Here is a 27,142-nt window from a genome sequence, read left to right as displayed (position 1 = left end):
CTGAACCGGCACTCACCGGCTGTCGCGTGCAAAAGGGCAACGATTAGCGGTCAAAAAGTGGCGTAGGGTTGGTAATAATCATTAGCTCGCCGTGTGTGCACTTGGCGGATCGGATGGGCAATGGGAAAAAAAGGGGCAGAATGTAACGACGCCAGCGCCAACAGCGCAAGCCCATCTCGGCGGAATACGGCTGGGTCGGGACGGGTGCCCTGGAGAGGAAGGGCCAACAGCGAAATCCCGTAATTCCGTAAATGCACACACACACACACACACACACACACATACACTCGCTCAGCAAGGCGCTGGGCTTGGCTTGAACGAGGAGCACCTTCAATCTCCGGCAGTTCGTCTCACGTTACTATCGGTTACGGGTTGGCGCCGAGTCCACTATTTTCCCAGACGTCAGTCCACCGACTAGGTAGGTTGGGGCCTAGTTGGGGCTCCTCCAGCACAGTACCACGAAGCAGAGGCAGGCGGTTGCACATTTCGATTCGAAGAGGAGACTGCAAAGCTGGCCAAGTGCTGAGAGGAGCGATAGGCGAGTTGACAGAGAACAGAGAGAAGGGAGAGAGGGGGAGAGTAAGACGGGTGGAGCGTTGAAAACCGACGATCCCCCTTTCGCATTGTGTGGTATGTAAGCGGGCGGGCGGGCGGGCGCACCGCCAAGGCCCCTTCCGAATGAAATTCTCTGACAAGCAGAGAAAGACGAACCACTCAAGATGACGAGGTGCCTGGAGCCTGTCTAGCAGGAACTCTATTCGCCGCCGTTGCGAGCTGAGCGCAAGGCAGTTCCAGCCCAGCCCTTTCTCCGCGCGGTGTGTTTCCGCGGGGGCCCTGGCACGGCGCTAGCTCGATACCCGCCCCGTCCGTCAGGTCAAGCTCGTGTTTAGTGTAGGAACTGAAGGCCAGCCCAGCGCGCGTCAGCCCGGGTGCGGTGCCTCGGTGCCACGCGGTCTCGTGACTCGGACGTTTAGTCTGGGTCTCGGCCGCTCCAATAATCCAAAGGGGGGTGTCTGTCCAGCAAGTAGGCAGAGATATCGGCTAAAGAGCTGTTACCCTATCGTAGGTAGTCCATGTGTTATTCCGGTGGTATTCAAACACCACCATCTGTCGTCGCCTCAATCAATACTACACAGCAAGTCTTAACGTCCAACCTGAAATTTGTCACCGGGACAAGTTTTCCCGGCGGCTGCTAAATGCGAATCTCATTTCACCGTCACGCCGGCAAGTACCGCAAAGTATTGCATGTATTTGTGCAGGAATGTATACACCCATCTCTACCTGCTGTCTTGTATCGTTCACAGCAGAAGGGAGATCTGGCGGGAGTTGTTAGTGGGGGGATGGTGGGGCTGAATTGATACTGCTGCTAGCTGGGCGACGCAAAGACGACTGGCGGTATCAAAGCGGCTGATGAGGTGCTGGAAAAATCTATCATATTCAGCGTCAGACAGATAGATTATACCATGCGACTATTGATTATTGGCACTATTCTCGTACGAAGGGCTTTTGCCACTGCCTTGGAACTCGGCGGGCGGAATGCAACATTTTCGTGCATCATCTCAGCGGCTGAGGCTTTCAATCAGCATACGAATAGGGATCTAGGCGATGCCATTGGAGTAGATCCCTGCTCCGGTAGTCATTCGATGCGCCCGGCATCGGTCTCTCGTGTTGAAAGAAGAGTCGATCTTGAGCAGAGATCTGAGTAAGGCGTTGGCGCAGTGTAAGCTCACTTGCTGCTACTACAGCGTCGGCGAATTGGAAGTAAATACCAATGCAGCGTAAGATGGTCAGAGGGTGCAAAAGCAACGTATCGCCATTGCCCGTTGACGATGAATCAGGAAACCCTCATGTAAATGAATGCAAGGCGGCAGTCGACATGACATCCCCTGCCCCTCCCCAGGTCCCTTCGGAGCACTGAGTCCTGCTCACTTTGGATCAATTCGGAGTAAGAGCGGCCGTTTCGGCGGTCGAAAAGGCCGGGAACACACGCACAAGAGTCTTTTGTGGCCTGTATCACATAATGCACGTACATGCCCGTACATGTTCTGGGCACACATACTATGTAGTACTCTTCCACACCAATCGACCAATCTGCAGTACACAGGACCTCGTGTGAGCTGCATATTTGGGGGACACAGCCATCGCACTGCAGGAGCAACAGAGGCACGTTTCGCTCGAAAGGGGAGCTGCTTTGGCGATCCGAGACTCACTGTAGCTGAATCAAATCAGCCTTGTAGGGTCGTGCGGTTTTTTGCTCCTTGCACACGCACTGCCGGTACCTCTCGTTGACAGGTGCTTCCGTAGCCCTATGGAGTATCTACTTGACCTACCTGTTCAATATGGCCATAGATTACAGCATATCATCACCAACCTCTCAAGTTCAGACAGCAGTTGATTTATTTGTGTAGATGATCAGGGACCTTTGGAGACATACTTTGCTCATATTGATTACGAAATCTGCATGCACAAACATGAGCGCACCCGTTGCCGCTGTGTAACCTCTCTCCCTAGCCTACCCTCTATCTATTACATATGAGACTCGCTCATCCCACAGTCAGCAACACGTAATGCATCCATTACTCTCTGCCCCAAAAAACAACTACAGGCCTATCGCATCTACATACCTGCCTCTTCCGTACGCAGTGTGCCACGGGTGAGCGATTAAACATTTCCAAGACACGCAGCGTTAAGTCCGACGATGGGAGTGTGGCCTCTCGTCCACTGATTTGTGCGTTTAGCAAGGAGGCTATGCTATGCAAGCCCGGAGTCGATGACGAGCGGTGGTGCGCTCCCCGCATGAGATCCGCGCACCTATCCAGCCCTCCTCTCCTTAGCGGTGTCGCGCGCTCCGGATTGCCTCCGTAGCAGTAGCAGCGCACCGACTCATGTCTGCTGGGGAAGCAACCTCGTCACTTCGACTATGTAGGTGATTAGGTGCGATGGGCAGGTAAATATGTAAATATTTACGCTAAGTGGGGGTGACACCGCCTTAGGTACATTGTAGACATACGTTCTATTCATGGAAGTATGTAGGGAAAATAGGCATGTCTCTGCGTCAATTGTAAGTGCGTGTAAGTCTACCTACCTGCTGGGGCAGTATCTTGCGGCGCATCTAGAGACGCTGTACCAATAGGCAACATCTTTGGAGGGCGTCGTACCAAGTGCCCAATAGCATTGAGCCATGTAATATCGTCACTTCTTAAACGCCCGCGGGAGGAAACTGCAAGCCCTGATGCATGCACTGTCTACAAGCCGTTTCGAAACCTAAACCTGCCCTATACTGGACAGCGGCTGCATGCCTCTCTTGCCCCCCGTGGCTGGCTGGCTGCTGCTGCTGCTACTGCCGTAAAACTCAGGCAAGCCAGATCTGAGCACATGATTCGACCGGCACGGCACCTGTTAGATTGCGCAACCCCTAACCGGTGACGATCCATGTGCTTCTTTTTGTTTGTCTGTTTCTTTCTCTCCAACTCTTCGTCCCTCGCATTCCCACACTTCTGCACCTCGCATTGCCATACGCACTGGGGTCGTGATCTTCATCGAAATGGTTGGCGTGGTGGTACTGGGCCTTGGGCTGCTGCACCTTGACCTGCATACAGAAGCCGAGCGAAAAAAAAGCGTGGGCCACCATCCCATCCCCCGTAGCGCCGCATGCCACCTACGGCACGCACGCGGGATCGACATACGTCTCAACGGCTAGTATCGATCCATGGATGGGATGAGTGTGGATTATATTATTTCGCTTATGTATGCATGTATTCACACATGTGTATGTACATCCACACACCTACCTACCGCTGATACGTTACTATAATTATTTCCATCATCACCAGCGCCGGTGTGCTGTGGGTTTTGTGATAGTATGTCGTGGTGCATCGCGTAGTTTCCCCCATGCAGATACTATTGGCCTGCATGAATGGGCATTCTAAATTGGTCGTCCAAGAATTGGATTTGGCCCTGCCGTTGATGAAACCCAGAGGTCTGAGAACTACATAACATACTACCACCCGTGGTATCACTGCGGCCGGGAGTGCGGCCGCCTGCCTGATGGACGGGTCTTTCTTCTGCCTCCATTAAGATGGACGAAGGTCTTAAAACTAAATCCCGTACTTGAAGTGAGCACACAAGTGAAGCCAGCCAGCCAGCCACCAGCGGAAGGAAAAGAAAAAGGGCCCGTGATGTAATGACACGACACCACACATTCTCTCTTTCTCGGTTAGGGTGCGCATGGGTGTGGCTCTAGCCGCACACAGACAATTGTAGGGCTGGATCGATCACCACACGTCCTCGCGGAATTAGACGGGAAAAGAAGTAATCCGGCCCAATTAGGGGGTGCTGAGGAGCGGCCCGTTGTCCGCATCCAGCTGAGTTGATAATGCGAATGGTAGCTTCAGTAAAGCTGAGACCGTATAGACTTAACCTATATTAGTCTTCAGCCGCGGGCCCTATGCCAAGGCAATAGTCAGTTGGTGTTTACCTGCCACCTGCCTACCCTGTCGAAACGTTGGTGGGAGGTCACAGACCTCCTCTAGGCTCTAGCGAGCACATGGTTGAATGGGCGAAGGCCACTACTACATACATAGGAGGGGGAAGGGATTGGGGGTTCGCAGTTCGCACACCCTACTGTACATCAGTCAGTCGAAGGTGTGTTTGGACATTTCCATTACTCGCTAATGTGACCCTCTAAAGTTGACACCAGGGCTAAACAGTCAGGACCAACCGAAGAGAGAGTATGATGATGATACTGTAATGATGAAAATACCATGGCGTGATAGGTTAACGGGCTCGTAGATCTTCCGAAAATGGGAGCGTTGAACTGGTAAGTACTTTCCCAGAGTTTCCCTTACTACGCCGCGATATTAGGATAAAACCGACGTGTTCGGGGACTACTAGGCTAGTGTGCATGTAAATCATTTCAGGGGTCGGATCACTGTCAAGCGACTTCTCGAAAAGGGCATCATTGTCGTACAATGTTCGGGCAAGGCCATTTTTCTTTCATATGTCAGCAACTCCGCCGCCGAGCGCAGATCAGTCGGAGGGTGGTGGAAATGAATAATCCGCTGAGCCGAAGCAGTCGGGCGAAAGAATGTTCTATTACACCAGGAAGAACATTGGGGGAAAAGAAGGAGGCCTCAATCTCCGAGCCCGTACAACCAAGAAGGGAGGGCAGGTGGTTGAGTTGATGAATGATAACAACACACAAATCGGTTCGCGCAAGCTAAACTCGCTACCACGCTGTCGGTAGCATCCCCAGCGCTATGGGCACAGGGAGACAGGCTACCTACTGTACTTGCTCGAGATAACGAGCCAGGCCTACCTAGGGACGCGCTTGCACCACTAAGGTCGCCGACTCTGCGGGACCGACGCATTGTAGCTGAAGCGAGGTAGCGGACCTCGCGAGCAACTAGCAAAGCAACTAGCCCTAGGGGAATGACATTGCACGATTCCGCCAGCTGGAGTTCGAGGGGAAACCCTCTCGATTCCCATCTACAGTACCAAAGCGCAGATGCAACTAGAGCCCTAGCATGCTCTTGCTCCTCCTGCCTCGCTCTCGCGTGCGTGCGCGCGTGCGTTGCGGTTTGATTTTTCTTCTTTTACTCCGTAGATGGGCTCCAAACGAGCTGCTGCTGCTACTGCAGCTGCGAGACGACGCCATCCCGGCCCCCGCGCCGGACGGCCTGGCAGCCTGGCCTTTGGCTCGATCCTGCCGGGCGAATTGCTTTTTCCTGCCAGCAGCGCCGGTAGGGCTATCCACAGTTTTGCTTTTCGTGGGCTAGGAGGTGCATCGGCAGAGAGACATTATGACGACTGCACTCCCAAGTACCGAGCTCGCATCTGCCTCCACTTCTCGTTTGGCTCGGTTTCGCGTCGGACCCATCAGGATGCCCAGACTGACTGCTCCTTCCCCTTGCTGGCTCAGAAGGAAGGCATTGCCCACGCCACAGCGCCGACGCCCCATTCGGAGATGAGGGTTTGGCGGTGTTCGTCCCCCAACTCCACAAATACATTAGCAGAGCAATCCCTCCCCCATCTCATCTTATCTCATCCCATCCCCATCCCCATCCCCATCCCCATCCCACACCGCACACCTTGTAGGGCTCGTATCTACTTGCCTGTCCCTTGACGGTTATCAATGCTGGTTGCTGCGTAAGTAGTCGACGAGTCATTTCAGTCGATACGCATGGAGATGGTTGACCGAGCTGAGATGCCCAACTACCCCGACCTACCTGATTGCGGAGATGACTGAGACGGCCTTAGCGGGGTATGTTGTATCGTCTTGATAGTTGACCCGACCCCCTTGTAGTACATTGACACCACACGCAGAGGGTTTGAATCATGTATGAATGTAAACGCCCATAAGCAAATGTAGAAGAAAACGTGATTCAGGATGGGCCAGCCACGAAGCGGCACACTGTCCGCACTCTACTGTAAGAGCCAAAATAGATCTGGCCCCTGAACGGGACGAGTATTTTGGGACATTTGCCAGATCCCGTTCATATTCAAAGGGATCGCATAGTAAATGGTCATCGTCAGGTTTGCCCGGGCTTGCTGACAAAGATATAGTTAAGCATACTACTACCCAATATCTACACCTGGGACGGCCTAGTATGAAACTCTCCAGTGCCAAGGAAGGCCTTCCCATTGCTGATCTGGATGCAGGGCGCCTCTGCAGATCACTGGATTGCACCTGGAATCCCTTCCTTGGCCGGCATAATTTGTACAGGCGCCAGGTTGGCAAACCCAATCCGACACTGTAACAGGTAGCCGCTAGAGATACGATATCTTGGAATTTGTCGCCAGGTTTCCGGTCTGCATGAGGTTCTACCTATCGTATCGTGTCGATTCAACGGAATGCGGGCATCATCCGCATTTTGCTCCAGCTTGTTTTAGGGCGGCGCTAAGCCCGCAGCGAGTGAGGTGAGCGACAAAGGTAGGGATACTGAGTCAGCTCGGAATACCATCCTGCACTTTCGTGCCCACTCCCGCCAAATCTGGATATTCCGGGTCCTTTTCGCTCTCCAACCATGGACCAGGTGCCAGGTGGGAGGAGAGGGGAAGGGGGTGTGTGATTTCGAGCGAGTCATCGCCCGGAAGATCCCATCTCGAAATCAACCCAACCAACCAAAGACCTGTCGTCGCACTTGCTGTACAAGTTGTGCGAATTCGTAGCGTGGGAGGGTAAAAGGGGGTGGTGCAAGTACGTGTATGTAATTGATCGAGTGTAGCGGTTTCTGACGGGGTACAGAAGGACCCTGGCACCTGGCCACAGCACCACCGCCCAATTGGCGGTGGTTGCATTGTTAGCCTGGCTCTGGCTCGGCGGAAGTTGTATAGGGCTGAGTAGTAGCAGGTGAGAATGTCGAATGAGGCTTATCCTCCGATGAACCTTGCCAAATGAGTCGCCAACCTCGTCCCATGGTTTTCCAGATGGCCACTTTTAGGCGAACAAACTTGTGCGCCTCATAAGGCGAATGCACCACCATTTCTCGTCACAAGACGATGTTGCGTCCAGTATGTACTGCAGCTGCAGCAGGTTGCCCAGCATATTTCTGCATATGTCGGCCCTGCTTGCCATTGTATATATGGTTCAATGTTCAATTTACATGAGTCTATGACGGAAATGCAGACTGATGACGGGCATCCACTGAACGCACCACCGCGCTGCACGTGTCGTGTAATCAAAGCCGATGATCCTGATCTCGGTCTTGCAAGCCAGGAAGTTTGTTGCGCCTCAAATGACCGCGATAGCCCCCGTTCCACCGTGGGGTGATTGTTGGTTGCTTCTTTGCAAGCCATGCCTGCCTCTCTCCAGCGATGGGTGGGACGCCCGCGGAGGCGGCTTCGGACTGAGACTGATTTGCGGCCAAGGTCTAATTGCCCGGTGAAACTGTTTCCTGAACTCAACTCGAGGAAAACCCCCGGTGGAGTATCTCATCGTGCGGCTGTGGCTGCTGTATCGCTGGACTTTTTTTCCTTGGTGGTTGACGGAGGCGGGAGAGCCAAGACACCGACCCCAACCGCGCGCGACTGGTGGAAAGTGAGGCAATACTTCCCGAGCAGCCCTCACTTGATCGGTCTTAATTGAAAGCGACTATCCCTCACGATGTGCCAGCTATATCTAGCAGGTCGTGTCTTATGAGGATTCAATTCCCGTTGAGCCGCTGTGGCTGACAAGTGATGGGTAACATCCAAATCTGCGACTACAACCCCCCAGCGTGCCGAAAGCGGTATATCTTGCATGGGCACCCGAGGAGGTGCTCTTTTACCTACAATCCTCATCTCACCCGCCACGAAACGGCCCTTTCATAGGTTGATAGCTGATACTACTACGCCATGCTCAACCAGTGCTGATAGTACCCTCCGATTTGCCTTCACATGGGCGGCTGCACTGTAACTCTGTAACCTGAAGGCATGATGCCAAGGATGGCATAGCTATTGGGAAAAGCGCCTCCATGATGTAAATGATGTATGGTATGATATGTTGTTCCGGGTTGTACTACTCGAGAGGCGTTACAAGAGGAGGCGCACCGAGAACCCAGAGTACACTCACTACTCACTGTGGTAAGCTGAGATCATCAGGTTCTGACTAAGACCTCCGGTCTCGTGGGGATGATAGGGTAGACCACGAGAAGCACCTGACCATGCCCGCCTGCATGCAGGATGTCGCGCCCTCTGCCGGCTCCGAAAAGACGACAAGAATACCAATTAAGGGCCACAAACCCAAGTTCTCATGTATCTATCCCTCCTCTTGGTGTGGTGCCAGGGATCGCACGGTTAGAGGTGCGGGCGCCTTCGGCAAGATCAAGATCAAATCGCAGAGTTGAAGGGGGCCGCCGTCATCACACATGACCACTCTGATCAATCAAAAGCGTGTAGGGCTGAACTGTGAAAAAGATGTGACTGCCTTTGGATTGCCAAGCTTGAAACGAGCTCTGCCTGCACTACAGGGATGGCCCCTCATAACGACTTTGATTAATCGTACACGCAGAGAAGAGCATTGGACGTAATCGTGTCTCGTGGGCATCGGCAAAAGCAGTCCTGCCTACACGGAGGCAAACCAATGAATTGAGTTCGCCGAGTCCCCTTGATAGGTTCACGGTGTCATAGCTTTGCGCTTTCGTTGAAGAGTTGCACTGGTGAGTAAGGGCCAATATAATTTAAGCAGCAGACCTCTGCAGAACGAAGAAAGAACCATTGGACCGACATACTGTACACACGATCGTTCCATTATTGTACCATCTGGATTCTGTAAGTATGTAAGAAGTAAGTCATATTAGACGGAGCTTGATGATATGCCTTTTGGCGGTCAAGCCCAGGCAGCCGCAGCTGATCCAGTCAAAGGTAATAGATTTATGGTAAGTTCCTTGATTCAGAGCGTGCGGGCTCGCGGGGCCGAAACTTGCGAGCCTAGGGCTGGTGATACTCCGTATTCCATTAACAAACAGCTCGGCTGAATTACGATTGATCCCATGTACGAATCGATAGAGGAGTGGATGCGTGTCCAAATGGCCATGCTGACGAGGGAGGAGAAGCAAGGAAAACAACATGATGCTGTGATCCTCCAAGAAGCAGGACAGGACACAGACAGGTTGAGGTCAATACTCATCCATATCGGATCTCGCCGCGCTAGTTGAAAGTACACCGCACACACTGGAGCGCTTCCGCCGTGCCGTAATCCCCAACCCGTCGGCACGACAATTGCAGAAACGCTGCAATCAGCTACCTAAGCCGACAAAGGCTCGCACTCGATCCCTGCCTAGGATTTGACACGGCATGCCCAGCAGAACTGAGTGATCCCCAGATCGGACTGTCGGGTCTACCTAACAAAGAAAATGGCGCTTGCCATGGACATGCCAAACTAGAAGCAAGCCCCAGAAAGCCTCAGAAAGCCTCCCAGCTCAGATGTGTCTATCACCCGGAGATGGCATTCAGATACGGGGCTTGTTGTAGTAATCAAACTTACTGATGCTTCGCACCCAACTGACCATCTACCCAGGTGAAGGAACGACGTCTTGTACAAGAAAGGTTCATGGGCCGGTGCTACTGGTTTGATTGATGCTGCTACTGCTACCAGCTGCTGCTACTGGTCGTTTTAGCACCACCCCTCCTCTCTTCGCCGCGTTCGTTCGAGACACGCCTTGCTAAGCTGTACTTTTACAGGTCCCACTTACAGTCAGCCCTTCCCTTCCCATTGATTTGGAGAGCATTGAACCCCCTCCTGTGCAAGCGTGCAGCCCTCCCCTGTCCATGGCTGGCATTTTGGCCCACCAATTCGTTGTAGGGATGGAATTCTACATAAACCCGACCGCATGTAGCGTGGTACTGCAAAGTACCCTGGAAGTGGAGGGCCCTTGACGACTGGATTTGAGGAGAGGAGTGAGAAAAAGGGTCCCTTGGTCTTCCCTACAGGGCACACTCACACACACGCACTGGAGTGTAACCCACTACCTGCGATACATAGGTACATCATGGGACAGGCATGGGTCAATTAATGGATCAGTCCCTGCCCTGCCGCCTGCAACCGTCGAAAGGGCTGAAGGCCTGCCATCAATGTACCTTGAATCGTGTACCTACTCAAATCAGATCCTCGAGGTACCGATACCCGCCCTCGAGCGTTGCCGACGACCTTGGACGAGGTAGACGGTACAGCAACTCAAGCGGCGCTGCTCTTTGGCTTCTGGATCTAAAACTGCACTGCTCGCTCGCCCCTCTGCGACAACTTTTTGCTGAACCTATTGCTGTGACGCCTTTTCCCATCGCCGTTGCAGCTCCAGTCGCTATCCCGTCCAATCGTCCGCTGTCCAAGACAAGACAACGACAAAGAAAAACCAGCAAGAGGAGAAGATACACCACCATATTCCTCCCATCTACTCGACTCTTTCCTACGCCACGGACCTGAAGAAATCGAGCTCGTTCGACTTCGATTTACTTACTTATTCCTGGGCGCTATACTTGGCCGAGCATCTAGGCCCTCATGCATCGGAAAACGGTCTATTAGCCAGTCAAGCCGTCACTGCCGTGGGCTGATTATCACCATTTTCCCCATAACCACAGCTACGATCTGTTTTTTGGCGACTTGTACTTTACACTTGCATATGCATTCTGCTTTTTAACGACTTTTTCTATTGTCTTGCATAGGAGGGATCTGTACAGCATTTACATCGCCTCCGTCATTTCGAAACCACCCTCGGTCCGCCTGTAGAGGCACACCCAACCCCAGATATAGGACCGGAACCGCCGATACGAACGATTGCCACAGCCAGCGTTCCTGACGCAAACCCCTTTCGTTGCCGCCTCACAGCCTACTGAGCTACAGGACGCATACCCAACGGGTACGAGGCTTCTTCGGTTGCTCATCGATTGTGACCCGTGTGCCATATCGATACTTCCAATTCGACAATCGGTGTGGTCCAAATCGCCCCGATCTCTTGGCTGGCGCATCCGACACAGCTGTCCTAAACATTAGGTTTCCGACGTGTTATTGGTCTTTGCTATTGTGAAAGAAAGAAAAACAATCAGCTTCTGAAGTACTCGGCTCGAACTCGAAGGAGGCGAGCAAGGGGGGATACCGATTCAAGATGGAAACTCCACGATATGCCCCGAGGGCGGCTCCTCCGCCCATATATATTGATGATCGGACAAGAGGAAATACTGGGAGAGGCCATCCTTCGTATCCCTCTGCGTTCTCGCCCTCGTTGGCATCCAATCCCATGTCGATACCAAACCGCCCACGTACTGAGAACGAGATCGCACCTCCGCCGCTACCACCTCCGAGATATGTCCCGGTCGACGGTCCGTCACTCGATAGCAGCCGTCAACCGCCTCGCGATCAATTCGAAGGGTCCTTCAAGCTTGGAAGCCGAGAATTTGAAAGTCCTGGACACAGTCTTGACATTGATGGTCCGAGTTATATGAGGCGGGAAAGTGTCAAATCCATCAAGGACGAAGGTTACCATAGTTTGGCTTCTACCGTAAACCTGTAAGTCAATATCGTGTCTGTATGTGCTGTCTTGGTTACTCACACTTGTTGCATCTCTAGACCGTCACCTCAGGACTCGTTGCCAAAGAAGCTTTTCATGTCCCATGACCAGTACAGGCCCCGAGATAACAATGACTACGACAACTCTTTACTCAAGAAGTTCTCCGCCCAGCCTCCAAGACGATCTGCCCTCAGCTCGTCGGTCAACGAGGCTCTTCCACGATTTGGTTCCGAAAACCATCAGTCACTTCTCCCACATCTATCATTGCCCATACGGACAAGTAACAACTTGGCAATGGAAGACAGTTCCATGCAGTCAGCTATTTCCCCAAGGGGCTTGCCGTTCTCAGGAGCTTGCAGCAACGACTACCGTTCGCCAATTGAGCCCGCCGACTCGGATCGGTCACCGCTCTTCCGCAGTCGACGGACCAACAGTGGCTCCCTGCCCGACGATGCAACCATCTCTACTCAGGGCAGCTACGACAATATGGACGACGCAGATTTTCCCATGGAAGAAACATCGGGTATTAAAAGGCTTCACATCGATGATACGTCGCGCTCAGAGTACCAAAGGATGGGCCTGAAAAGACGGGCTTCTTCACCGCCGGGGGATGACTTGATTATGCAAAGTCTGCCAAGTTCAGGGGAATTATTGCGCCGTCGGGAAGGGGGCTCACGGCAGTCTCCAACTCCTCGGTTGACTGTGATTCCCCAAGGTTCTATGTCTTCGGTGTCTTCGGTTGGACGCAGCGGATCATTTGCCTCAAACATTTCCCTTACTGCGACCAGCTTGACCAGCGGGAATTCATTTGGAAGAGTATCTCCCAACGGGCTTTCGCCTGTTGATGGCATCTGCAATTCACCATTCAGCACCCCGATCTCTCTGACTCACTCGCCCCAATCCTCGATTTCGCGGATTCCGCACCACCGAAATCTGAGCGACAACCGGCCGCTTGCTTCGCCTCGCAAACTGTCGGACGTTTCCAAGACCACCATGTCCCGGATTCAAGGTTTCTTCATGTGCGAGTGCTGCCCCAAAAAGCCCAAGAAGTTTGAGACGGCTGAGGAGTTAAGGTAAGCAATAACACCCGCCTCTTAGCAGGGATCTGGCCAATCAAACTCAATCCCTCCTAAACATGTATTGGGCGTGTAAGACTGACTCTCTTCTCGACTTTAGTGCGCACGCAGCAGAGAAGCAATATGAATGCTCCTTTTGTGGTAACCGCTTCAAGAACAAGAACGAGGCAGAACGCCACCAAAACAGCTTACACGTTAGGCGGCACAGTTGGTCGTGCTCGGCACTGCATGTCGCAGGCTACGACAAAGCATTTCACGAAAGCAGCAACAGACCTGGCGAAGCTGACGCCTGCGGCTATTGTGGGGATGAGTTTGCGCGCAGTGGCGGTAGCGGCCGTAATCGACATGCTACCGAGCACGATTGGGATGAGAGACTCCGTCATCTTCAAGAGGTGCACAAGTTCCGAGAATGCAACTCAAGCAAGAAGTTCTTCCGGGCAGACCATTTCCGACAACATCTGAAGCACAGTCATGCAGGAACGAGCGGGAAATGGACCAACATGCTCGAGAGCGCCTGCATGATTGAGGAGGAGCCTCCTCAACCGCGATGATTCTAGGCACACTTGCTCCTGGGATGTAGACGAACACGAGAGCTGTGGTCGGACATGAGAAATTCCATCGCTACACCCGATGGGGCTGGGGGCCTTGCGAAACCCCAAGCGGCGGTTACTTTGGCACGCAAGGATGCCGAATCCTTGGTCAAAATATTGCCGATCTCCCGCATAATCCAATTCGGATATCGTGTGTGGAAGAGCTGCCCAGTCCGAAAGCGGAAAAGGTCTCTCCTCGCCAACGGGTGGCGCAGCCCTCGTCATCTTAGTGGTCGGGGTACGAAGACTGCCACCTCAGCGATCTTTCGTGCTGCTGCAATACAATACCATGGTTGCAAGGCGGTCTGATCTCACGATAGACGGCCCCAATATTTCCATCATATGGGACATGCAACGACTCTGGATTGATACTGTGGCATGGAGCTACCTATCAGCGGATTGGCAAAGAAGTGAGCTTACGCTTTACTGTGCCTATGCGGGCTGCGGATTGGGCACGAGTTACGAGAAGAAGGCTTGGTACACGCCTCTTTTGTACAGTACGGATTTTTATTTATTTGCGGCATAGCCTTCACATCATCAACGGGGAGTTAGGCATGACTTGTACGAAAAGGCGTCTTATGGATTGGCGTAGCGGGCATATTTAGATGTAGATGAGCGTGGTTTGATACCGGTCGACCTTGCACAAAGAGGAACATGAGAAGGCCGAAGTATAAAAACAGCCATGGAGTATAAAAAAATCAATAGGCATCAATAGGAGGCAAAGTCCTAAAAATACAATCAAAACAGTTATTACCAATGATGCCCGATGCCATCCAACTGACAAACTACCGGCTGTAAGCAACACCTAAGTAAGGGGGGCTTTGACATCCTTTTTGGGCATCATTATACCGGGATACGGTTCTTGTCCCCCAAGATACACACATATGCATGCATGTTTAATAGGAGGCAAACAATCTAGAGTAGCAGGTAGTAGGTAGGCATGTAGGTAAGGTAAGATAAGCCGTATATGCGTGTGTCATTGTAGCCCAGCCGACACAACCGAAAGTCGCTGGCGTCCGATAGCACGCCCGACCGACATGTGGGAGATCTAGATTCGGCCCCCACCCTTCCGCCTAAATCAGCCCTTGCTCACCCGACTTGCCTGCCCGCTTGCTTGCGCTTGCTTGCTTGCTTGTTGCATTAGCTAACGCAAGCAAGGCAGAGAGAGAGACAAGAAGGTATGTAGTTGATTGGATTATTCACGCCTTGCACTTCTCTCCGTACCAGCGAAATACGAGCAAGGCCATATGACAGCAGCACTCTAGGCCGTCCAAAGTGCTTGAACGGCTTTAACAGGAAATACCAGCAATACTTGGTTTAGGTACCTCTCCATTGGACAGCTGTAGGTTAGTTTCTGGCCTTGGTTCATCACATGATTCAGCCCTATCTTGCCTGCTTTGGCCCGCCCTTGAGCACCAAACTCGGCCAGCTGCCCCGCTGCGATTAACGAGGGGTATCCGTAAACTTCTACTCTACCTACTCCAAGTGAAGAGGCTAAATCTACTACCTCATACTCATCTGGTACGTACCTGCCTAGACAAAGTAAGCGAAAAGGTGGAAAGACAGAAAGAGAAAAAAAAACAGACGCCAGTATCCGAAAACGTACCTACTTATTCAAGGTGTATACATACATGTGCGTGTGAGTGTGAACAAGGCTAGGTTGCTTACTTTACTCTTCGGCATTTGCATAAACATCGATATACCTTAAAGCAGGTAAGTAAGCAATTGTACTTTCGCCCTCGCCCAAAGGAAGTCGAGAGGCTGCGCTGCATCTGGGCTGCTGTCACACGAAGCACATAACCGTCACCCCAGGCAGGCAGCCACGAGCGAATCAAGTTGGCGCTACTGATCCGACTCAACGCCGATTCAACGCTCGTGGTACTCCGTCATATACATTTCTAGTCAGATTCAATGCAAGAAGACTCGCATATGTACTGACCTTTCTTCAAACTTCCAGTCACCAACCGCCATGGCGCTCAACCGAATACCGGGCAGGGACAACCTCTATGTTGGAGGGTAAGCAATTCTGCATTGGCATTTCACGGAGCTCTATGACCTATTTCGTCCCCATGCACATCCCATGACTACACAATCGTAACTGCAACTTAACATGCCTGCATCCATTTGAACATTACCTGCAGCCTTGCCGGGCATCGGCCATCGTTGTCAACTGGCATCTATAGGTGGTCGGCTGATGTCTGTCCGGGGGCTTACTTCTACTCTTACATACTCACCACCCATCCGCCCTATCCGTTTACTTTTGCATTTGCAGACACTGACATTGGGCAGCATCTTTGCACTGAGGAAACCGGATACCCTCGCGGAGAAGAACATAGACCATGTGCTTTCTGTCATTAAATACTCCTTTGGGGGCTGGGGCGAGGAGGCCAAAAGGTTCCAGCATATGAGTATCGATGTGGATGACATGGAAGACGAAGACCTGCTAGTCCACTTCTCATCCGCCGTACGTTTCATTGACCGCGGCCTCTACCCTCCAGGGTCTACATCCAACGACGACAATGAAACCTCCCCTGGGTCGGTTTTTGTGCACTGTGCCATGGGCAAGTCCCGGTCGGTAAGCTGTGCGGTAGCTTATATGCTCTACAAGTACCCACATCGCTACGGCGGAAAGCAAGTCGAGGCATCAACTATGTCTACCGCCCAACGCCGAGAGACGGCAACAGAGGCCGTTGCACAAGCCCTGAAAAGGGTCCAGGAAGCGAGACCTATCGCAGAGCCTAATCCAGGCTTTATGCGGCAGCTTGAGCTGTGGTGGGAGATGGGCTGCCCTGCAGACAGCGACGGGGCTGTCGAAAGCCACCCTATCTATCAGAAATGGCTTTATGAGCGCAAGTTGGAAGAATCGAGGGCTGCGCACATGGCGCCTGAAAACGAGTGGATTCGCTTTGAGGACGAGGCTCCTGCGGCAGACGCGTCGGTGGCAGTGAAGGATGAGCAAAAAGAACTGAGATGCAAGATGTGCCGACGTGTCCTGGCCAACTACAAGTTTGTCATCGACCATCAGGGCACAGGCAACTCAGGGAAGAAGAACAAGGGGCCCTGTGGGCACATCTTCGTCGAGACACTTTCGTGGATGCGGCCAGCACTTGAAGATGGGGCGCTTGAGGGCCGACTCACCTGTCCCAACACCAAATGCACTGCCCTGGTCGGCCGTTTCGCATGGCAAGGGTTGAGGTGTAACTGTGGCGAGTGGGTGTGTCCAACGTTCTCACTGAAACGAAGTGCAGTTGACGAGTCTGATCGTTCTGCCGGATCGGCCATCCGCATGCCTCCCCGGAACGGCAGCCTATAAACGGTGCAATAAATAGAAAAAAAAGAATGATCTGCTCCCAAGTCAGCTCGCCAGTCAGCCCACATGAATCCTCCCATCTTACATGCAGACGGCAGAGGCTGCAAAGAACTACACTACAGCTATCTGCTGACGTTGGACCGGTGATCCAAGCTCCTCTTCCCCGCTGATGACAGTCGTAAACCCTGGCCCATGTCCTTGATGTATTCCCTCGGCATCGCTACGCACACGCCTTACGCCTTAATCTGGCCTCACGCAGTGGATTGATTGATCATCTTCCGGATAACATGTCACCTCCACCTCCAGCGTGGGGCTTATGCTTTACTCCGTGGCGCACGGAATCCTTCATCTGACCGCGCAGCACCCCGCAATGTCAAAAGTGGTTGGGGTTTTTTGTCACCGAGAATTACTCGGTGCTTCTCTGGGATAAGAAATGACATATGCGTCCCATTACGGCTGAGTTACGCTAAGGCTGAGCCAGCAAACACACCAGTGGGCGAGACAGCGATTATGTTCATTGCCAACATTTGTACGATTCCATCATCCAAGACTGGAACTGCGGACACTACTACATCCTGTGCGAGCATCTAAAGTCGGTGTCTAATAACGAACCACTACAACATCGGACATTTGCTGACTCATGAGGTCTGCATGACGGAAATGTTAAAAACTCGGACTCGCATAGACAGCGAGTCCGCTTAGATAGCAGCATCCACTATCAGGCCGCCTTGCGCCTGTGGGACATGACAACATGCTTGCTCTACGCAATGGATTGACAGCTCTGTAGAGCTCCGCTAAATCATAAGCAAAGGCGCAATGTAATGAAGGGATCCACGAAGTCCCTACTGCTTCGGGCTTATACCAAGCTGAATCCGGAGGAACTCCGCGAGAGACAGGTGTTCCTGCGTTTGGTGACTGGATCCGAGTCGCCTGCCAAGATCATTCAGAGTATTTGCTATCTCAGTTACCCTGTGACTCCATGCGATTACGCCATAAGCCACGGTAATATGCATTCAGTATGTTGGTCCTGTTTGCTCTCTGCAGCACCCAGCATAGGATGAGGAGCAAGGTACCGACATGGAAAGGATTCAGCTCGCAGGTCCCGCGATCCTTAGCCGGCGTGCATCAAAGAAGACACGCCGCAGGTTCCTCTGGGAGCAATATCCCGGGCCAGATATCCCGCTCCTTGGCACTACGAACCAGAGCGAGCTCACTGAGGAGGCACTGATACCTGGAGGCTTGGCAATTCGATCGTACCGCTCACCGCGCTCTTGTAAGGCGACTGACTCCTCACGTTGCTCATTTGCCGCCGCCGAGAAGCAAACGGGCCTTTTTGACGATGCCCAAGCTGGAATCTACTCACCCTGGGCGTGCGCCGTGGCATCGTGCCCAATCTCGCCCGGTCAACACATTGACGCCGAGGCGCCCAGGGAGGAGCATCATCACACTCAGCCCTACCTGTGGAATTTTGCCCATTTTAGGCATACGTTGGACCTCGAAGGATACACCGTGGGGGACCCACGCGGGGGACCTATCTATTTATCCAATCCACAAGGGTAAGGTTATATATGGAAACTGTTGTTGCCGGAGTAATTCAAGATTGCGCTATTACTACAACACAGTTACTGTAATTACCTCCCAGCATTCGATCCGGCGAGTCCTCCCTCGGTGTCACCGGTCGATTGGTTGCTGGGCTTATGCAAGTTATCCCTCTAGTAGCATCGTGGCAAGCATCGCTTTTGGTCATGTTTGTTTACATTACAATCATGGGACGAGGACGGCCGTGTCGGTGCGCCTTTTACGTCAGAGGCACGCTGAACCCTTCTCCCTCCCTGATGTGACTTACGGACAAACAAATGCGCTTCCTCTTGGCGCGGCGCGGAGCTCAGTTTGGGCTTTACATCGGAAAGAGTCCTTGGGCCTCGGCTGCCCGAGAGGCGTGGCATAGTTTCACAGACAACTACGTTCCCTCTCTACCTCTCGGGCCGCTGCGATGTTTGTGGCACACGCCGCACCCTGACTTTCGCCTCAATGTCCCGTTCGGGGCATAGCTTCGCCCAAGAGAACATGGGAAACAAGGATGAAGGATCGAGCAATACTGATGTGATTGTTTACGTGCGGCGTGTGGCTGCGGCGGCGGCGGCGCCTTCGCCGCCGCCAATAGGCAGACACCCCCCAGGTGCCAAGGTAGCAAGGATAGAAGAAGCAAAGCGCCAACGCACAATATGGCCAGCTGAGAGAGCCAACCAAGCTGGCGACGACTAGCGAGCGGCAAAGTCACACGAAAGAGCAAAAAGAGCGTTATGCGGAATTGATACCGCGGCTGAAAAAGCAAAGTGAGCAACGTTTGCCACATCTAGTTTGATTTGCCCTGCTTCCTTTTTCGGCTGCTATGCCTAATCTAGGTACGGGTGGCCGGCCTGTGCCCGGGCTTAGGTCCGGTAAGCCAAAGAAAACGAGGAAGGCTAGAAGGGGTGTGAAGCAAGTAAGGAAGGCGAAGGGCTGAAAAAAGGTGACGGGATGAAACTAAATGAGAAACAAACACACATATTTCGAGAAGTGATGACGAAAAACATGCGGAATCGGACACAAGACGTCCGCGCTGTTTGCTTGTGACTCGGTCAAGACTCAAGGGAAGCTAGGTAATAAGCCAGGGGCGGTATTGCTTATCAAGAGAGACGGGGGATTAACACGATTACCGGGTTCGAAATAGCAAATAGACTGCATGGGACGAAAAGTACCCAGTACAGTCGAAGAGTTGAGGAGTGAGTATCTTTTATTTTCGGCAGCAAGTACCTGCCGCAATCCATGTTGGGCAAGGATCCGAACCCCGAAGCAAGGAGCCGGGGCCCTGCTCCCCGCCCCCTCACAGCGGTACTTCCGCAGGGCCTCGGGACTTGTAGCATCATGGGACCCCGGGTGCTCGATATCTACCGCTGGGCTAAGGGTGATTGATGTAAGGGTCGCCCTGGTCCTCGCCCCGATTCTTCACCGAGGGACAACCAGATTAGGCTCGTATATCGGCGGCAAGCGGTCGGGACAATTGGGGAGGGCTATGGTAGTACATATCCCGGGCACGGGACTACACCGGTGCTACACCGGAAAATGCTCCCCAAAGTCGGCTCCCTGCGAAGCGCTGGTGATGACGACGCACACAACCCCGAGTGAGGGGAGGGGGAGAGATAGAGAGAGAAAGGGCGCCCGCCTGAAACGCGCAACGCTGCAGTGGTGCAAGCCACATCGGCAGGTTTCGTGTGATGAAAAGCCTCCGGTCGTGAGAGCTTTCAGCCACACACACAGGCACTCCAGCGTATGGAGTTGTCCAAGACCAGTAGAATCGAGCTCGTCCCTTTCTTTGACTATGCAGGCGTAGCCATTCTTCGATCTCCTCGAACTGTGAGTGACGTGATCCGCTTGGGTCTGAATGGCCGTTTGATACGTATCACAATCCCAGGTCGGGGCGGCATTGATCAATCAAGTACTCAATCTCGATCTAGACGGGCGACCTTCCAGGTCAGACATAGACGAAGCCGGACGGACGTGGTATCAGGTGTGGCCGCTGCGTCTCTGACCAGGAAGATGCGGCGGACATCACTACACCTTGGAGGCGGCCGGGGAGATAAGCACACAGAGGCAGATCGAACCCTCATGGTCAGTCTTCGTCCGCCGAAGGAGGATATGTCCAAAGATCTCCAATCGGGCTAATCAAGTGGAGGAGCAAGGTAGACAAGTTTGCGCTTTTTACAGCCCATGTAGCACAAGACCTCATCAACCTCGAGGGCTTGCCCACGGGAAAACCCCAGACATGCCGGCAGATAACGATGACAGCCGTGTGGGACGGATAGCATGACCATATGCCATTACCTCAAAACAGCAATGGATGGCATATCCCCCACCCCCTTCACCTCAGCTGTGTGATGGACATGGAGACTTTTTTCCAGTCCGTGATGCCACACCCCAGGGGGGTGATCAAAGGAGGGGAGACTCAAGGCTGCTTGTTACTGATGCCCGTTCTGATTTTCATCAGCACTAGTCTCTTGTTGGAGGGTTTTTATATTACCCACATTCGATCTTTTTCATTTCCCACCCTCTGAAGTTGTTCCGTAATATCTTGGCCCGCCGTGTTTATGACCAGGCGGTAAGAGTAGAAACCGGTCATAAATCCCGGGGAACCGAGTATTTGGCCGTCGTAGATCCAGATTGCCAATTCTCGTGTGGGAAAAGTCGTCACCTGGGACTGCTGATGTGATAGGGCGAAGGGCAGGGTGACTGGACGATGATGTGTATTCTGTGCATAGCTTGGGGTCTGACGTGTCAGATATTTGTACATGTAGGCGGCGAACAAGGTAGCTTCATGTACTTCGAAAAAGGTCGAAACAGAGGCCGGGACTCATGCGAGCCCGTTGAGGTATGTCCGTTCCCCCCACCCGATTCAGCATTGTCTCTGGCTACGGCCTCCGTACCTCGTACGGCTGTGTTTGAATTTCCCCGACCATCGTAAATCAGGCAGGTGGCCGGCACTCTTGATAGGCTACATGCAGACCCGGACTTTTTCTCCATGGGGGCAGCGGTGATCTCGCCGTGGCTGCAGATAGCCCCCGTATATATGCCTCACAGGTCCATATATCCTGAGTTTTTGTAAGACATCGTGAGGAGGTGCACCAGCGGGCTTCTCCAAAACATCATTGGGCCAATTATCGGCAGTGGGGTCCCATGCACTGCATCATACATCTGGGTCCAAAGATGCCTTACCCAGCTGGCGCTTGAAGTAGAATGGTGGTGGGTGAGATCGCCAATGGTTGTGGACAGGGTGATTCCAACGTTCTAGAGCTGCGGGGTTTGTCGTGAGTTGAGAAGCCGTGAGCTCCATAAGATATTGTTAGACACACATCCATTCATAAGTGCTGACAGTGCCGTGACCAGCAAACAATATACAGACTATGGGCCTTTGGCTGACGTCCATGCCAGAGAGAGGGAGGATTCGCGGCAATGCCCCTCAGGTAGTCGACTTGCAGAAGAGCGGAGAGAGATGGCCTGCTGTATCGTTCGCAGATGGCATGTTTCGCGGGCACTTAGGTTGCGGCGTATTGCGAGATAATGCAGCACTTATTGGCGGCCGACTTGGGAAACTGGCGGCCGATAATGCTGATCCATGATCTGCAGGGCCGACGATGCCTTGTCACCCGATTCCTTTGCGGAGCGCGCATGCAAACCCAACCAAAAGCCATACAGCCAATTTGCGGCACAGCCTAATATTGCCAGCAGACCCGTCTGATTGCTCGAGGTAACATCAATGTGCGGTGGCCGCTTCTGGTTATGCGAATGATAAGCACTAGCCTTGTTAGAGAGCGTAAAGCCAATGGGCTGAAGGGGCCAGAATTAGAGGTGTGGTCAGAACGCCATTGAGTTTGATGATTCCGGTGAGCTTCTGGCGTTTTGAGCAATATTGATCAATATCTCTCGTGCATGCTGAGAGAGCTGTAGAGTAGCCATTGCGGACTGAGGCCCAACTGCCACAAACAACAGATGATCCCAGTACAATACCAAAAGGATCTGATATGTTCTTGGCCAGTACCTGTAGACCTCGCAGAGATAAGCAGCAGCTCGCTCCCCCAAAGAATGGTCACCTAAAGTAGAGGCAGGTGAGGCACTGCTATTAGACCAGCGACAGCTCGCGAGGTTTGAGCCGACAAACGGCTAAAACCCCCCAAAGGTTGGGCATTTGAACAGAAACCATGAGTTCTAGAGAAAGCAGGAGTTTGAAGAGTCGTGCTGTATGTCATTCGTGCTGAACATGAAGCACCTATCCAATGATGTCGCCTTAAACAGCAGGCGGCAGGACTCCATATCATATATTGTGGTCATATTCGTCAAATACATTCATGGGCAGGTGTTTTACTCGTGGCCAATAGGAAGCAGACCGCCTTCGAAGTTCTGGACATAGTGAATGTTTGGTTTGGCGATGGTTTAGTTGCGTGCATCATACTTCTTTCTGCTTGGACATGGTACTTTCCCAAGTAGGGCGACGGCAATACTTCTGAAGCTAAGTGCTGCCCCCTTTTCGGTCAATGTCTGTAAAATTGAACCGCCATGGGCTCGAGTTGTTGATGTAGTCTGGGTGGGCAATGCGCCGCATGTGGTGTAGGTGTCGATAGGGGATGGTTTGAAACAGAATGAGCTCGTAAGTGTCTCTTCTCTAACAAACGACAACATCGACATCAAATGTTATCCTTGGGCACCGGTGGAAAGAAAGTCGGATTGTTGAGCCTTTCACGGTTCCGCTGAGACATCTCAGCTTGCCGCTTTCGCTCTTCGACTTGCCGCTTCTTGGTCAGTCGCTGCTGGTAGAAAGTCCTGTACAGAGTCAGTCGAAGGACAAGAGGTGGATGTTTTGCGAAACAGGACAACCTTTGCAGCTCGAACACGCGCGGCTCTTCGTCTTGAGAAGACTTCTCAGTGTCGGCCTTGTCCTACTATATGTCAACAGGGTTCTTCTCATGAGGACCCCCTATTAGGAAGCTGGCGAACCTGATCTTTGGACTTAGACTCGTCCTTCTTCTCTTCCACCTTGGAGTCCTTAGCTTCATCCTTGTCTTTGTCCTTGGAGTCTTTGTCGTCGCCCTTGTCAGCTTCCTTCTTTTTGCGCTGTTTCTCTTCATACTCCTTCTTTGCCTGGGCAATGATCTCATCGTCTTTCTCTTTCTGCTTCTTGGCAGCAATAGCAGCTTGGTCAGCAATGGGCTTGCAGAAGCGAACCTCCTTGAGATGACCTGCACAGATGTAGAAGTGGTCCTGCTTGTCTGGAGTGACCAGAACACTTGTAGTTGGTTTGTAGCACAAGTCACAGCCTTTGGCCGATGAATCAGCAACCTTCCGGTGATGCCACACGTTGGGAAGCGACATGATTGCGGATCTAGGTTGAAACAGCAAACAGTAGATGTTGATTAAAGAGAGAAAGAGAGATAGACTTGTGCCTTTTCGGCAAAATGAAGGCTCGTCCTCTGGTACTTTGCTTCTCCCCCAATTCCGGCAGGTTGTTGAAGCAGTCGTCGAGATGGATGCTTGGCCTTGGATGTCAGGACACCGACGTACTTAGCCGTGGCTCCCCGGGCTAGCTTGTTTAGGTGGGGCTGAGTCGGGGTGGGCTCAGGCAGGGCAGTCAGGGACCAACGCTGTTCCCAGTGCCGTCGATGCTTAAACAACACCCTGAGTACAGAGTACATCCGTTGGGATATAACTGGTTCGGGGAATTTTGGAAGAAATCATAGAAAGGAGCAACTATCGACCGCTGATGGTAGCCTTTCCGCATACAATAGACAGCAAGTAAGTATGGATAGGTAGGTGTCTGCCAATAGCGCAGGTAATTTTGATATCCTCTATTGCAAGTGTAAGTAAGTACTGTAATATCATTAAGTCAGGTAAACAGAAATTGAGGCTGAAGATCCATTAATTGATGGAACTCGAGCTAGGCACGCTACTTGCCTAAACCCCTAGAAGATAAAGATCCCCTGATAAGGAGCCCAGGCACCATTGAACAATTCCGTCATTGGCGCGCGGTAAGTGCAACCACTTATTGTGTTCTGCAGCCTTGCTTGAATGCATGGATGTTATTATTTCCACCCAAACTAATGGCAACGAGGCAGTGAGTGGAATAACTTAGTCTGCTTTTCTTGATAACCTCACCATCTTTGACCATTTATCTGTATTGCACACTCTACATGACGAAATACACTGGGCAATACATACCTTGATTTCCTCCCGCCATCATGTCTGGCGGACTGGACACCCAGAAGCTAGGTGTCGTCTTCAAGTCTAGACCCGACATCCTGAAGGGCATCGAGAAGGCTGCGGATGAGCCCTCGAGGGTCCAATTGTTCAACACCATCGCCGACTTCGTCTACGAGCAGATCGGCGACCCTTCATCTTCAGAGCCTGCCCTCAAGCGACGTCGCGTCGACATCGAGCCTAGCACCGGCAAGAATGGCGCCGCCTCGAATGGCACAGCTGCTACCTCGAGCGCAGACGTCGCCTCCGAGAGCATCCTGCTCGAGATAAAAGATATTTCGGTTTCGGTGCCCCAGCGCAAAAAGTTTGACCTGTGCTTCACGGCCCAGCATCTGTATGCTCGACTCCCGAACACCACTGCGCCCGTCGCCGGCATGATATACGCGTGGAAGGACATTGAGTACGCCTTCTACCTCCCCGTCCCCGAGAAGACGCAAGTGCAGCACAACTACGTCCTCTTTCCGGCAAACACGTGCCTGTCCGCCCTCTCCAAGAACTCCACGCCCTCAGAAATCGAGCCGCTCGTCTTCACGGTCTCGGCAGGTGCGCCGAAGCCTGGCGCCATCGGTGGTCCCAACGCCAGCGCGGCATCTGCCGTCTCGGATTCATACAGTACGCTCTTCCACTGGGCGATCAACAAGTGCCTCCAAGCAGGATCTAAAGGCGTTCACGTCGTGGAAGCCGACCCCGCCAAGTTCCACAGCCTGGTAAAACAGTCGCACAGGCCCAAGGAGAAGGCGGTACACGTGAAGGCATTCCGGGGCTCCAAGGATGGCTATTTGTTCTTCCTCGAAAATGGGATCCTCTGGGGCTTCAAAAAGCCCTTGATGTTCATGCCGCTGGACCGCATTGCGGCCATCAGCTACACAAGTGTCTTGCAACGGACGTTCAACATGGTGGTAGAAATTTTCAGCAATGAGGGCGGGGACACCGAGGCTACAGAAGAGGTGGAATTCGCCATGATAGACCAAGAGGATTATGGCGGCATCAGCGAAAAGTACGTCATAATGAATGGCCTGCAAGACAGGAGTATGGCGGATCAGCGAAAGGCAAAGCTGCAGCTTGCGGAGAACGCGAAGGGCGGCAAAAAAGGGCGCCGAGGGCGCCGAAGGGGAGGCCAATGGCGGAGCAGAGGACGACGGCTTGACGGAGCTGGAAAGAGCTGCCAAGCTGGAACAGCAACTACAAGACGACGAGGACGAGGAAGAAGAGGACTACGATCCTGGAAGCGACGCGGACAGTGACGGATCCGGCGCAAGCTCGGAAGATGACGATGATGACGACGAGGAAGAAGCAGAGGGCGATGAAATGGATGAAGAGGGCGACGGGGACGAGGCTTAAATGGCCCTGTTCTGTTGTGGACTCACACAAAAGAAAGACGCAGGCGAAAACTTGGGGGCGTCTTCATCTGGCAGTCGCTTTGTTCAGCGTGCATACAATACGATACCTTTCTTGTTCGCAAATGCTTTTCAGCGCTATACATGGGCATCAAAGGAAAAACAACAATGGCTCTGTAGGTCTGGAATATCTTAATTCCTGGTGAGAAGAAGCTATGGGAACAGCCTATATAAATACTACATGTATGATTAGGGATGGCGAAGATGGTTTGCCATATATATTATGCATCTAATAGAAGCCATTCAGGTACTTGACGCCTTCAAATCATTTGCAATTGCATGCGAGAGTGAAAGGGGGAGGGGACCGATGAGATAGAGAGGCACGTGCACGGGCCATGTCGCCGGTGCGGGATGGCGTCTAGCAAGCCGAGACCCAAAAATTTAATTGAGCTCTACCCGTCCCGTCGTCGGTTGCGCTGCAATAGCTTCCTGACCACAACCAACCGACCTTGTCCCAATTGTCCTATTCCCAGCACCTCCACGAAGCTGCGAATTCTCGGGTCTCATCATGTCGGGCGTCCAGAAACCCATGCGCCTGCCGCCCGTGCGGGTGCTGCGTGTCAAGAACCCCAACAAGCAGGCCGAGCGGCCTTGCATGCAGCTCATGTCCTCCGTCCTCGGTACGTACAGCCAGCCAGCCAGCCTTCTTCTCTTCTCTTTTTGCTGGCTGCATCTTGATGTGCTTAAGAGGGGAGCCGTATAACTAACCTCGATACCGATTGGTAGCCTGCTGGGCTTCGTCGGGATACAACACCGCCGGCTGCGCCCAGATGGAACAGGCCCTGCGCAACTGCATGGACGCGCCCCAGCCGCCGCCGCCGCGGACCAACGAGATCAACTACCATCTGTCGCGATTCCACTCGAGGGTCGCGGGCGTCAAGAAGAAGTAGACGGGCGGGACCAAGCGCTACCTACAGACGAGAAGGATGGGATGCTATGCTGGGTGATGTGTGGCGCAGGCAATGGTGGAAGTATTGATGATGACGACAACAATCTCGACTAT

The 27,142-nt window shown here is 52.7% G+C and overlaps 8 protein-coding genes across 8 annotated transcripts; 7 read left to right on the top strand and 1 right to left on the bottom strand.

Moving 5' to 3' along the window:
• Positions 1-5,525: 5,525 nt before the first annotated feature.
• PG985_008932 (uncharacterized protein) lies at positions 5,526-6,124 on the top strand (the record flags this gene model as incomplete). The annotated part of the gene is made up of 2 exons (XM_066828700.1): positions 5,526-5,555; positions 5,606-6,124. 2 exons carry the CDS (start codon positions 5,526-5,528, stop codon positions 6,122-6,124), a joined length of 549 nt encoding a protein of 182 aa, XP_066683612.1.
• A 2,518-nt stretch (positions 6,125-8,642) lies between these two features.
• On the top strand, positions 8,643-8,825 carry PG985_008931 (uncharacterized protein; the record flags this gene model as incomplete). The annotated part of the gene is made up of 1 exon (XM_066828699.1): positions 8,643-8,825. The coding sequence occupies one exon, from the start codon at positions 8,643-8,645 to the stop codon at positions 8,823-8,825; it is 183 nt and encodes a 60-aa protein (XP_066683611.1).
• A 2,754-nt stretch (positions 8,826-11,579) lies between these two features.
• PG985_008930 (uncharacterized protein) lies at positions 11,580-13,608 on the top strand (the record flags this gene model as incomplete). The annotated part of the gene is made up of 3 exons (XM_066828698.1): positions 11,580-11,980; positions 12,041-13,054; positions 13,158-13,608. 3 exons carry the CDS (start codon positions 11,580-11,582, stop codon positions 13,606-13,608), a joined length of 1,866 nt encoding a protein of 621 aa, XP_066683610.1.
• Positions 13,609-15,616: 2,008 nt separating this feature from the next.
• PG985_008929 (tyrosine-protein phosphatase yvh1 protein) lies at positions 15,617-16,960 on the top strand (the record flags this gene model as incomplete). Its single annotated transcript, XM_066828697.1, has 2 exons — positions 15,617-15,663; positions 15,937-16,960. 2 exons carry the CDS (start codon positions 15,617-15,619, stop codon positions 16,958-16,960), a joined length of 1,071 nt encoding a protein of 356 aa, XP_066683609.1.
• An 818-nt stretch (positions 16,961-17,778) lies between these two features.
• On the top strand, positions 17,779-18,798 carry PG985_008928 (uncharacterized protein; the record flags this gene model as incomplete). The annotated part of the gene is made up of 3 exons (XM_066828696.1): positions 17,779-17,973; positions 18,014-18,513; positions 18,600-18,798. 3 exons carry the CDS (start codon positions 17,779-17,781, stop codon positions 18,796-18,798), a joined length of 894 nt encoding a protein of 297 aa, XP_066683608.1.
• A 4,377-nt stretch (positions 18,799-23,175) lies between these two features.
• Positions 23,176-23,860, bottom strand: PG985_008927 (uncharacterized protein; the record flags this gene model as incomplete). The annotated part of the gene is made up of 2 exons (XM_066828695.1): positions 23,176-23,427; positions 23,486-23,860. 2 exons carry the CDS (start codon positions 23,858-23,860, stop codon positions 23,176-23,178), a joined length of 627 nt encoding a protein of 208 aa, XP_066683607.1.
• An 863-nt stretch (positions 23,861-24,723) lies between these two features.
• On the top strand, positions 24,724-26,083 carry PG985_008926 (uncharacterized protein; the record flags this gene model as incomplete). The annotated part of the gene is made up of 2 exons (XM_066828694.1): positions 24,724-25,739; positions 25,804-26,083. 2 exons carry the CDS (start codon positions 24,724-24,726, stop codon positions 26,081-26,083), a joined length of 1,296 nt encoding a protein of 431 aa, XP_066683606.1.
• Positions 26,084-26,647: 564 nt separating this feature from the next.
• On the top strand, positions 26,648-27,029 carry PG985_008925 (mitochondrial 37S ribosomal protein mS37; the record flags this gene model as incomplete). Its single annotated transcript, XM_066828693.1, has 2 exons — positions 26,648-26,759; positions 26,866-27,029. 2 exons carry the CDS (start codon positions 26,648-26,650, stop codon positions 27,027-27,029), a joined length of 276 nt encoding a protein of 91 aa, XP_066683605.1.
• Between the last annotated feature and the right edge of the window lie 113 nt (positions 27,030-27,142).

The sequence above is a fragment of the Apiospora marii genome (genome assembly GCF_038362585.1).
Source record: "Apiospora marii strain CBS 49790 chromosome Unknown utg000005l_segment0_segment0, whole genome shotgun sequence".
Taxonomy (NCBI): Eukaryota; Fungi; Ascomycota; class Sordariomycetes; order Amphisphaeriales; family Apiosporaceae; genus Apiospora; species Apiospora marii.
Note: the sequence above shows the minus strand (reverse complement) of the source record. Positions and strands in the feature narration are given on the sequence as shown.